This window comes from Anolis carolinensis, chromosome 3, assembly GCF_035594765.1.
Source record: "Anolis carolinensis isolate JA03-04 chromosome 3, rAnoCar3.1.pri, whole genome shotgun sequence".
In the NCBI taxonomy this organism is placed as follows: domain Eukaryota; kingdom Metazoa; phylum Chordata; class Lepidosauria; order Squamata; family Dactyloidae; genus Anolis; species Anolis carolinensis.
The window spans coordinates 94,645,301-94,657,203 of record NC_085843.1 but is presented as its reverse complement, the minus strand read 5'-3'; the positions used below and the strand labels follow the sequence as shown (position 1 = coordinate 94,657,203).

At 40.0% G+C, this 11,903-nt stretch overlaps 1 protein-coding gene and 1 long non-coding RNA gene across 9 annotated transcripts in view; one reads left to right on the top strand and one right to left on the bottom strand.

Moving 5' to 3' along the window:
• Positions 1-7,938, top strand: part of pola1 (DNA polymerase alpha 1, catalytic subunit) — a 279,719-nt gene extending 271,781 nt beyond the window's left edge. For 2 of the 8 annotated variants that reach the window (XR_010004266.1, XR_010004264.1), the window contains one exon: positions 5,552-5,678. Coding sequence is in view for 2 of the 8 variants with exons in the window: in XM_008107337.3 (XP_008105544.2) it covers positions 5,552-5,721 (170 nt within the window). In the remaining 6 variants the exon portion in view is untranslated. Of the gene's footprint in view, positions 1-5,082; positions 5,258-5,551 lie in introns of all 8 variants that reach the window. The other 6 variants (XM_062975198.1, XM_062975197.1, XR_010004265.1 and 3 more) reach the window with 5 other exon arrangements.
• LOC134297504 (uncharacterized) overlaps positions 1-11,903 on the bottom strand; it is a 232,374-nt gene that overhangs the window by 17,168 nt on the left and 203,303 nt on the right. The window lies entirely within an intron of this gene.

The window sequence follows — 11,903 nt, the reverse complement described above, 5'->3', positions numbered from 1 at the left end:
TGTGCAGGCAAGAAGCACATTTGCAATAGACAATTTCCCAGTGCCAGTACAAATTTCCTCTGTTTATCTTTTTGTTTACTTCTGCCTTCATTGTACTGTTAATGTTTAAATATAGTGAACAAAAAAGAAGAATTCTGTTGGTGAACTAGAAGCGGCTTTTGAGTTTTGTTCTTCAGAGCATATTTGATTATGATGGTTGGTTAAGGAAAAGCTAGGCAATGTCTGAAAGTCAAGATAAGAAGCTAATATACCAAGGTAAAATAAGGTTCTTCTGTTTACTGTCTCATTAAAATAACATAGGAAGGTAGGAAAAGAAACACATGTGGGAAGAGGAATGCTAACACATAGACATCTTTTAAGCAAAAACAATCTTGAATTAGTGGAATTAACATTTCATTTAAAGGGAAAGGAACTCAGTAGAGTGATTCTTGGTTCACTATGTGTTCAATAGATGAGCAATATGAGAGAAAAATCAGGAATTTGACATCAAAATGTGAACAATAAAGACTGGAAAATAGGAGAGGTTTAATTTTTGGTTTTCCTATTTATGCACAATACTAATGGACATATGTGTTCTCTTGATTTTAATGTAGTAAGGTTTTAAATTAGTTAACATGATGCTAAATGTGTCTGCAAGAGAAAAATAAAACAATAAATGAATAACTCTGAAGTGTCTGTACAATATCATGAAAAATCATTTCTAATATTCACATTAGATACATATACAGACCTATTTTGTGATCTTTCCTATGTTATAAGCGCACAACACTTGCGCACAGGAAGTTACCCTAGTTCTCTCAGAAATTGAAAAATATGTCAATCTGCTCAACAATATTCAATATCAACCTAATCTGAATTCATATGACAGTGATACATCAAAGATATATGAGTGCAATATGTAAATGTGTGAATCCTATACATAATTAAGATGTTTATTTAGTGAAGTTTGTTAAAAAGATGGAGGAGCCTAATGAAATACATGTCCTTTGTAAAATGTTCAGTTGCATTTTGATTAAGAGGAGGAGGAGGAGGAGGAGGAGGAGGAAGGGAAGTAGCCAGTAGTCTAAGAGGAAACAAAAGCATGCATTTTGTGAATGGGGGGTTCTTGAGGAACTTTTGAGCAACAAGGAGTAATAAAGAGTGCATATAGTCTGTAGAATTAATGCAGTTTAACACCACTTTAACTGCCATAGCTCAATGCTATAGAATTCTGAGATCTGTAGTTTGGTGAACCACAGCACTATTTGGCTGAGAAGGCTAAAGACCTTGTAAAACTGCAACTCCCGTGATTTCATAGGATTGAGCCATGGCAGTTAAATAGTGTCGAACTGCATTAATTCTACAGTGTGAATGCACTCAAAGACTGAATGCATGTCAAAATAAGTTTCATCGTTTGAAGGATGTCACGTCTATAATAAAAATGGCTAGGATGATCTCACACTTATAGTTTTGAACAGGGAATGAAGTAAATCCAGGAATTGGACTGAACATACAACACCCAGGATGAAACTCATTGGATGACTCTGGGCTAATCAGTATTTCCCTGATCTGCCAAGTTCACAGCATCCCTAAGTTAAGGTTGGAGCTGGGAACTTCTATATACTACCTTAAGCTTTAGTGAATGGGATTGGCCTGAAATAATACATGCATTTAAGGTGGTTTAAGAATTCGGTGAAATCCTCAATCTAAAATTATGAATTTTCCACTAAAAGAAAAAAAGATTATAGAATTCAGATAGTTCCTTGTCTGGATAATATAATGTATTGTCTTTCCACTGTTATTAGTGGAAACCACTATGTGGAGAATTTCCTCATCTATTGGCGAGATAAATTACATTCTGAAAAAAGATATATTCAAGAAAACTTGGAATTTGCATAGTTTATTTCAAAACACTTGTTGGTTTGTTTACTTTCAAAAATTTATATACTGACTTTTTATCTTACATCAGAGATGTTCAATACAGTTAGCATTATGAACTTTTAAAAGCAATAATATAATATTAGAAATGCCAAACAGCGCAGCAGATAAAGTCTCAATCTAGAGTTCTCAGGGCTCTTAGACCTGAACTTTCCCTGAAAATACATTGTGAAAGGTTTGATGGAGATGCAGAAAGTCTCAGGAAAAAGAGAAAAAGAGTATCAATAACTCTTCCCATATATATACACACACAAACTTACACTCATAGAAGTCTTCCCTGGATTCATTCTCTATTCACAGACATAAGGACCTTGTTATGTGGCTAGCATAACTTTTTTGCTTCTAAGAGAAATCAATTTAGTAACCAGTGGTTACTAAGTCACTGATTAGACAGACCAGTGGCCTACTGACACCTACATTCCATTAACAAAAATCGGGGCCAATGATGAGCAAATCTAAGGCTCTTTTCCAAATCTAGGAGGACCAATACCATCAATGTCCCACCAAAAAATGGGAAAGAGGGAAAATCGCTTTTAAATTATTGGTTACTTTTTATAGAAGTTCTATTGTAAAATCTAATATCTAAAATTATTTTTAAAAATCAATACTGAAAGTGAACAACTTGCTGCTTACATATAAGCCCATGCAGCCCATGGAGGATCCTAGAGATGGCTAATTGTCCTCTAGGCCCTCCTAAATTACCTAAATTAATCGCTTCATGAATAAAAATTTGTTGCCTAGGCACTACAGCAAGCCAATCCTTGTCTTCTCTCAAATAGAAATCTGAGTTAAAAAGTAGGAAAAGATGGTCCAAAGTTGTTTAGTGGTTTAATAATGATGATCTGGCATGGGTTGGTCCATGAGGTCATGAACAAATAAACAACAAATTGGTTGTTGTGTGTTTTCCAGGCTGTATGGCCATGTTCCAGAAGTATTCTCTCCTGATGTTTCGCCCACATCTATGGCAGGCATCCTCAGAGGTTGTGAGGTACCTGGAACATGGCCATACAGCCCGGAAAACACACAACAACCCTGTGATTCCGGCCATGAAAGCCTTCGACAACACATTAAACAACAAATGATGGTCAGCACTTTGTGTTGGTTTTGGAAATGGGCTAGAAGTGTGAGTATTTTTAGAGATTCAAATAACTACAACTAACTGCATGAGGAGGGGAGCTTGCTTTTGTTGTGTGCATTCAAGTCATTTCCAATTTATGGTGACCCTTAAAATTAAATTTATCATAGGATTTTCTTTGCAAGATTTGTTCAAAAGGCATTTCCTTTGCCTTTTCTTGACACTGAGGTTGTGTGCCATTGAGTTTCAATGGCTGGATGGGAGTTTGAACCATGGTTTCCCAGAGTCCCAATCCAGCATTCAAATCGCTCTTGGGGAAAGGGGGAATCTTAGCCTGACTAAAATTTCTTTTTGTGGTTTGCTCTAGTCGACGTTTTAAAATTCTCATGTTTATCATGACTGGGACCAAGAGCCACACCTCACCAAACAACCACACGTAGGGCTATAGCTGAAATTGAGAAAGGAGGCTTCTAAGTTCACTTGAGAGTCTAGGAACAAAAGAAGATATAGGAGCACTCCCTGGCAATGCACCTATATTTTAAACTTGTATTATATCAGTAATCCTTTTAGCATCCTGGGAAGAAGGGCCAGTAGTACAGGTATTAATGACATCCAATAGTGTTATTACTCACTATTTTACAGATGGCAAGCTGGGTTTGAGATGATAAAAGGCTTGCATGAAACCATCTGGTATTGCTGAGATGACTTCCTGATTCACTGTGTATATAACTCTTACATAAGCATATCATCTTATCTGCTGGGAAATGGTTCCTGTTAGGGCTTATGAAATGTTGACCAAGATTGCCCTGGGCCATTAGGCAGAGTAAGACAACACCTCAGGCAACCGATATTGGGGTGCTGGAGCAGCAATCCCATAGTCCTTTCTCCTGAACCCCTGACCAACTGAGGTTTCTTAGAAAATACAGCAATATGTGCCACACAATCCATCCTAATTACTTGAACTGCCCTGCTGTCATTAAGTAAGTATATTGAAGACTGCTATTTCATTGTGAGAACTGAATTGGCCCTTCACTCCGCTTTAGCAGATGGAACATAGGAGGGAACACCATCTTATCCTTTGCCTTGGGCAGCAGAATATCTTGGGTCAGCCTTGACATAGAAAATATTTTTATATTTTTACTAAAACACAAAACACAAGCATGTAATATTTTTCCTACTCTGAATGTTTTTCTTTTCCTAATGTATTTATTCTTTGTGTCAAATCTACAGTGATTTCTCCACTGAACCATCAAACAACTCCATGAAAAATAGATTTATTGCCAGGCTGCTGCTCTTGTCCTCTTCTGTCTTTAATCTGTTCCTAAAAACACTTTAATACATAAACAACCTTCAAACCTGTTCAGAATTTAGGCACTTATCTGAGTGTTTAGTATAGACATGATGGAAGCATATAACTTATAGAACTTCCCATAAAGGAAGTTCAGTCTCTTGCACCTCCCCCTTGTGATCTCAAGGTTCAATCCCAAGTGTCTTCAATTAGAGGTGATATAAAAGGACCCTAAACATTAGGAAAGTGGTGGCTAGCTACTCAGTTAACAAAACTGGGCTGGATCAAAATAGTCTGACCTAGTATAGGCCAGCTTCTGCTCCTGTCCTATTCTATTGGGTTTTGTATTTAAAATATGTTTCTTAATACAACTGTAGCCACAGATATGACTCACTAGAAAACGTGATTGAAATATGGAAATTGCTTGTCATAGCCAACAAATTTGCACAAAGCAATGTAGTAGTAAGTAGTAAGGGAGGAACCTGCACATATTTCTTCAAATGAATACACAAGTACATAAACTGATTAATCAAGCGAATTTCATATTTTCTGATTATGGCTTGTCACAATGGCTTTTTCTTAAATTTTGAGACATGAACTGTGGAATAGAATATGCATCTCATTTTTAATATATTGTAGACAAAGCTTTTCCAAAGGGATTTACAAAGGGGCATCCTGAGTGTCGTTCATCACTGAAAATCTTCCAGCCAATGGGGAGGGTTCAGAACATAGACAGAATATTGACAAACAATCCAACTACTAAGAGAGGTTCTTTTTCCTTCTTCCCTATATCTCTTTAAAGGTTCTGGTGATCTTGCTGAATCTACTTTCTGTTCCTCCTGCCCCACTTAGTCAACATTAATGGACAAACAATGCTTTTAGACATTTACTGACAGAAGGTGGTGTACCAATTCAGTTGCGGCATGGCAGCATGGTTGACTAATTTCTTGATAAACTGGATTTGCCGTATGTAACAGGTTTGACACTTTTCTAAACATCCTGATTAAAGTATTGCTTTTAAAAGGCATGCTAAAAAACGGACACACAGCTAGAACAGAAACTTTGACAGATCAAGTTTTGACAATTGGTATCCCTATACTAGAGCGCACACGAATCTATAGATACCTGTGAGATAGAAATGATTTCCAGGAGTACTCACTGTGAAAGGTGATTTTTCCCCCATGATCTTTTAATGTGTTGTTTCTCTCTCTCTCTCTCTCTCTCTCTCTCTCTCTCTCTCTCTCTCTCTCTCTCTCTCTCTCTCTCAACAGATCGATTGAATTGCCAGGGATTCTTCAGCGAAAAGAACAAGGAAATGTACAAAAAGTTGAAGAACACTGTAGACCAGTGGTTGACCATGAGCAGCTATTCTGAAGTGGACCTCAGCAAACTTTTTCAGACATTTAATATAGCAAAATCTGTGGGAAATCCCAGTACATAACACTGCATTTAAAGAGAATAGTACAAGAGGGCTTTTTGAGGACTCTTTTCTAGACAAAAATCTTCTTTTTTTTCCTTTCTGATTTTCCATTTATACTTGAGCAGAAATTCTGTTGTCTGTCACTTAAAGAGATTGAAATAGAATCTGACTTTATTCAGTAGCAAATATGAAAAAGAAAAGCCATCTGAAAGTGAGTAGATAATATACTGGGCACCTGTACCACTTATGTTTCAATAAATATCTATTTGTTGTATATCTAGCCCTGGAAGGGAAGAAAGGGGTGGGGAAATGGCTCCTTTAATTGAATAATTCCCAGTGAGAGTTGCTGGAATGTAAGTGATCCTAGACTTTGCTCCAGGGTATTTAGTAGAGGTGCTCTCAGGAAAAGAGGTTAGTGGAGGTCTCAGTAGGAGCACTAATGTTTTCCCTTTTTACTATTTATCTAGTTTGTGATCATATACACAGCCGTTCAAAACAATGCTAAACCTAAAGGCTTCCTATTAATACTTGGTTCTAATGTGATCTTTACTTGTGAAACTATTTTGGGAGATGAGTTATTTTGTGTTTGTTTTTGCCAGACAGTGTTTGTTCAAATAAAATGCAGAGTAACTGCATGGGAATTAATGTTAAAGCACCAATTGCCCTCTGAAGAGGGCAGAAAGACAGCATTGGTTTGTGGCAGATTCTCCCTGCCACATACATGTATACTTTAGTTCTTTGGCAAGAAAACCTAGTATCATGAGACAAGAAGACCCGAGATGTAAAAATGGGACATATTCCAACCCCAAAATACTTCCTAGCCTTTGGTACAGAAATAAAGCCCTGGAAAAGTTTTAGGAGGCTGATAAATATGGTCTAGACTTGGCATGGGCAAACTTGGGCTCTCCAGGTGTTTTGGACTTCAACTCCCATAATTCCTAACAGCCTCGGGCCCCTCACTTTTCCCCCTCAGCCACTTAAGCTGAGGCTGTTAGGAATTGTGGGAGTTGAAGTCCAGAATACCTGGAGGAACCAAGTTTGCCCATGCTTGCTCTAGAGTGTTCACTGCTGGTAAAATCATCAACAGAAGTAGTGTCAAACAGTATTTGGGGAGAGGGGGAGGGGGAATCTTGACTTTTTTACAGAACTGGTCTAAAATTTCCTAGATTTATACTGTTGTCTGTTCATATATACATATAAAGTTATTTTAATACAAATGCAAAGTGCTACACTTCTAAAAGAAAACTAATTTAAAAATTATTATGTAAAAAAATTGAATGATGAGCATATTTTAAACTTATCAGTGAGATAACACAGTGATACTCATTTATACCACAAGTTTAGATCTTTGCAATTGAGTAAGGAAAATACCCAGGGTGCTGTTTCCCATCAAACAGTAACTAGTGAGAGGTCCTTAAAAGATTTTATTTCATAGGAATTATCAATTCATCTCCTAGTATACCCCAAAATGACAAATAACATGAAGTTTGAGAATATCCCTTTGACCCTGGCCTCGGACTAATGCGGGAACAATGGATGAAGTTAGCACATCAATAAAGAAACATGAGTGGCTACATCACATCATTCATAATTGGGATTTTTAAAAGTCCCACAATTTCCCATATATTGACCATTTTCATGCTAGTTAATGTGTCTGATCACATACAGAAATTGGGAATCACACATGTTTAAAGATATTTGTATCAATTTAGTATTCCTTGACTTGCCTACAAAGGTTTCTATATGTTCTTAGATGAAATGTTGCTCAGTACGCAAGCAAACGTGAATATGCTATTGAAATAAATTGAGAAACTCTTAACTTTGTGTCTGCTACAGAGCTCTTGGGTAAATTAATGGTGCTTCCATGTATCCTCTTTTATTTCCTCATCATGCCATTTCTGTCTTATTTGAAGAGAAATCTCATATGGACCACCATACTTGATTAATCACCTCCCAGTGCTATTATCCAGACTGTTTTCTTTCCCCTTTTGGTGAGTTGGAAAAATATGCAAGTTTTGCTGTCCCCCCACATTCAGAAGGTGTAATGTATTTGCATAATATGATACAAAGCAGACCTACCTGACAAATCAAAATGAAAAATGGAACAACCTATGTGTATGCATGTGCACCATCTGTCATGGAAAACTGGATAAAGGAGTCATTTTCAAGTGAGCATCCAGGTTAATGTAATGTCTGGTGTTCAGGATGGTCAAATAAAGACTGAACTGCTCTGCCTGAGCTGCCTGCTTCCAGTGTTTTGCCTTCTCAGCACTTTTAAAAGATTGAGAAATGCCGACCCATCTTCCTGTATGTAGATTAATCTATACATGTATTACAGGAAGCAGTAAAATTGTGAAGAGGCTGAAAATACAGGCCCACACTTAGTGCTCTTCCCATATTTTCATTATAGATGATAGATAGATAGATAGATAGATAGATAGATAGATAGATAGATAGATAGATAGATAGATAGATAGAAGTTTTAAACTTCTATTGAAGGAGGTTTTTTTAGTTTTTTTGCAGGGGGTGGGACTTAAGATACAAAGGTTCAGAAGCTAAACTTTACATCAAGGGATTGTAAAAAAAAAAAAAATTCCATCTAAGGAGTTTGTCCTCTTCCGGAATCATCTGCCTGTAAACAAAATTACTTTGCTATTTCTCAACTCCTGTCTATTTTTCTTGTCTTACTTGCCTCTCTTCTGTCAAGCACCTAAATATTTCTTAATTGAACCGCTCATCCCTCGCTCCTCTTATAGCTGTTTAATAGATTATCTCATCTGTGCCAGCTTCAGATTTCAGATTAAAATTCCTTCATCCCGAAGGCAGCATTATCAGGTTGTTGGAGGCTGTTTTCAAACCTTGGTTTTGAATAGCAGCGGCTCTGCATTAATTTAACCACTAAGCTAATAAGTAGGTTTCGTTTTGTTATGCTAAGCTTTATTGCTTTTCTTTTGATCAGAATGGTGTTGTTGAGCAAAGCAGCAGACAAGGCATTCTTTGATGAGGGAATTAGTGCTCTATTCTTCCTCTATTATTCATAGCACAGTGGAATATGTAAGTACCTGAGGGTGTCAAAGGAGAGCAGGCTCTATTGCAAAGTGTTCGCCTTGTTTCTCTCAATAGCTGACTATGAGATGATAAACTGCTTAATACACTGCACTAATTGGATGAGAGCAAAAAGAGATGGGAATTAAGGCAAGGCAAAAAAGAGAAAGTGCTACCAAGCCTTCATTCACTCTTTCACCACTTTAGCAGCGCCAAAGGAGGCACAAGCTTTCTATAAGCAGACTGGAGGTTTTGTGCAGAGATAAAATGAACCTGTTAGTGGATTCAAGTAATACACTAATTATTGCACAGTATAAATACCACTACTGGTTTTATAACATGAAGGTAAACTTCTTTTGAGATGGTTATAGGATTGCTTGGCAGTAGTATAGATCCTAATAAGGGACCAGAGTAATAACCCCCCTTGGATTAAACAAAATTGCTGCTTTGCAGAAGTATGATTCGGGCTTTGCAAAGATTTCTGCCGAATGAGTCAAAAAGACTTGAGTGACATTTCTTAATGCGTAATGGATTGATAATGATTCCCTTTTCTTTAAAGTGAAATATGTACTTCCAACTCGGCTGTTAATCATGTCCAGAGAGCAACTGTTCTCTTTTTTCCCCTGTAAAAAAATTGCACCTATGGAGGGTTTTTTAATACTCCAAAATATATGTGTGTGCGCGCATAAGGTGCTGTCAGATAAATGTATGGTTATTTGAAAGGACATAAAAACAAACACGGCTGAAGAGGAGGGTGTGAATGCCGACTCTGAGGCAAAATCCACCTGAATGTTATATTTGCCATCCTCTTTGTAATACCAGCCCAGATTCATTGTACGTTGTATACTGTGCAGTTCTAGATTACCACAGGGCTATCCTGGTGCTAGATATATTCCCCATGGAGCAAACTGAGGGCTGCTAATGTGGAATATGCATGTCTAAACAAGTGAAATATGCTTTGTGGTAGGAGAAAACAAACAAACATCTTCACATCCATTTATACTGCAAGTATGGGCAAACTTGGGCTCTTCAGGAGTTTTGGACTTCAACTCCCACCATTCCTCACAGCCTCAGGCTCCTTCCTTTCCCCCCCTCAGCCTCAGCTGAGGGGAAATTGTGGGGGGTGAAGTCCAAAACAACTGGAGGGCCCAAGTTTGCCCCACCATCTGAAGAGTTGAAGAAAAATAAACCATTGGATCTGTGTTTTGTCATATATTGATTGTCCAAGGCTGAGAGATATGCCTCTGAGGTAACTTTTCCCGCTTCTACTGTAACTTTTACCAACATCTGCCCCAGGGAATTTGGCGGGAATCTTTCTCCCCTGGGCCTTTCATCCCTGAAGAATGGAGGCAGCTGGCTTCAAAACGTGGGGGGGGGATGTCTGTCCCCAAAGAGGGTGCCCTGCCTTGCCCTGCCTTTGAGGAGAGAAGGAGCCCAAAAAGGTCGCGCGTTTCAGGGACGGCTTTGAGGGCTTGTCAGGCGTGACATCCATCCAGGGGCTTTTAATCCGGGGAAACCCTCTTTTTCTTCCTTTTTTTAAAGCGTGCGCGCAAGGCTCTCTCGGGGGCCAGCTGGGCAGGAGGAATAGGGGGCCTTTTGCCTCGGGTTTGTTTGCAGCCGGCGAAGGACACGGGATTAAGGAGGGAGGGAAGCAAGGAGAGCGGGGAGGGGGGGTCTTTGAATGGGGCCGCCGTGTAATCCCTTGGAGGTAATTTCACGCGATTTGCTTCTGCTCCATGGCTGGGTCAAAGGCGGGGAAGGGGCTGGAGGGGGAGCAGTCCCACGGAGGGGCCGCGTTTGTCGACTGCAGAGGCACAAAAGCGGCTCCGCGAAGCTGCCTCTCCCTCTCCTTTCCCCCTTTGGGTCTCGCCCTCCTTGGGCAGGAAGGGACCCTCGGACTCGCAGCCAAGCCTTGGGCTGCTCTTCCTCGTCCCTCTCTTCAACCCAGGCCCGCTGAAAACACAGACGGGCAAAGGACCCCTTTTGCCAGTTCCCTGGTTCTCCCTCAGTCCAAACGGCAGCCCCAAACCCCGCAGAAACCCAAGGACCTAACCCTCTGGCTGGGTTGCGTCCTAGGATTGTGCTGTCACTGCTGTGGGTCTATTATTTCCCTCGTGTTAATTTACTCTCCAGAGCCTTGGTAGTGCAATGGGTTAAACCCTTGTGCCGTCAGGACTGCTGACCGAAAGGTCAATGGGCGAGGTGAGCGAGGTGAGCTCCAGCTTCCCATGTGGTGACATGAGAGAAGCCTCCCACAGGATGGTAAAACATCGGAGGCCGTCCTTGCAAACAACCAATTCTCTCACACCAGACCCGATTTGCAGTTTCTCAAGTTGCTCCTGACAGGAAAAAAAAAACTCCAGAGTAAAAGATGGGACTGCAACTCCTCTCATGGCGCACTGTGGAGCTGTAGCTCAACCACACTCGCATTCCTCACACATTGTTGACAAAAGCCTTTTATAAAAATGGGGAAATTGCCCTCAGCAAACTTGAAGCAATAAACACTTCTCTTTCTTGCATTTAAAGGCACATATACAAGGTGGGCCAAGAGTCACAAAGGGGTCTGATGTTGTGATAACGTTTTGGAACTGTGTTGTAATGTCATTTTATTTCCAAGAGATACTATATGTCCTGTTTCCCGAAAACAAGATATACCCATAAAATAAGCCTTAGCAGGATTTCTAAGCATTCAGGCAACATAAGCCATGCCCTGAAAATAAGACATAGTGAGAGGCGTGGCTAATGCAGCCTAAGAGGTGGGCTCCCCTGTCAGGCCCCGGACTTTCTGTGGGTGCTACAAGCTGAGGCATAGAAAGTGAAAGCAGAAGTCTCCTCAGTGAAGTGAGGAGCAGGACGATCTGCTTTAGGTATTGTGTGTCCTCAGGGGGAAGAAGTAAAGCTGTGGCTGCTGTTTTACCCAGCACTGTGGGTATCTCTCCCTCAGCACCAACCAACAGTCTGTGGGTGTCTCTCAGCCCACACAAACACCAGTAAAGCTGTTGCTTCCCAGCACTGACAAGCAAGATCTGTGGGTCTCTCTCACCCCCCCCCCCTCCCCGCAAACCTCAGGGGATAGGGGGAAAGCTTCAGCAAGCAGTCTGCAACTGATGAGCCCAGAGAGATCATCCCATAAATGAAGATTGCTGTGTCATACTCAA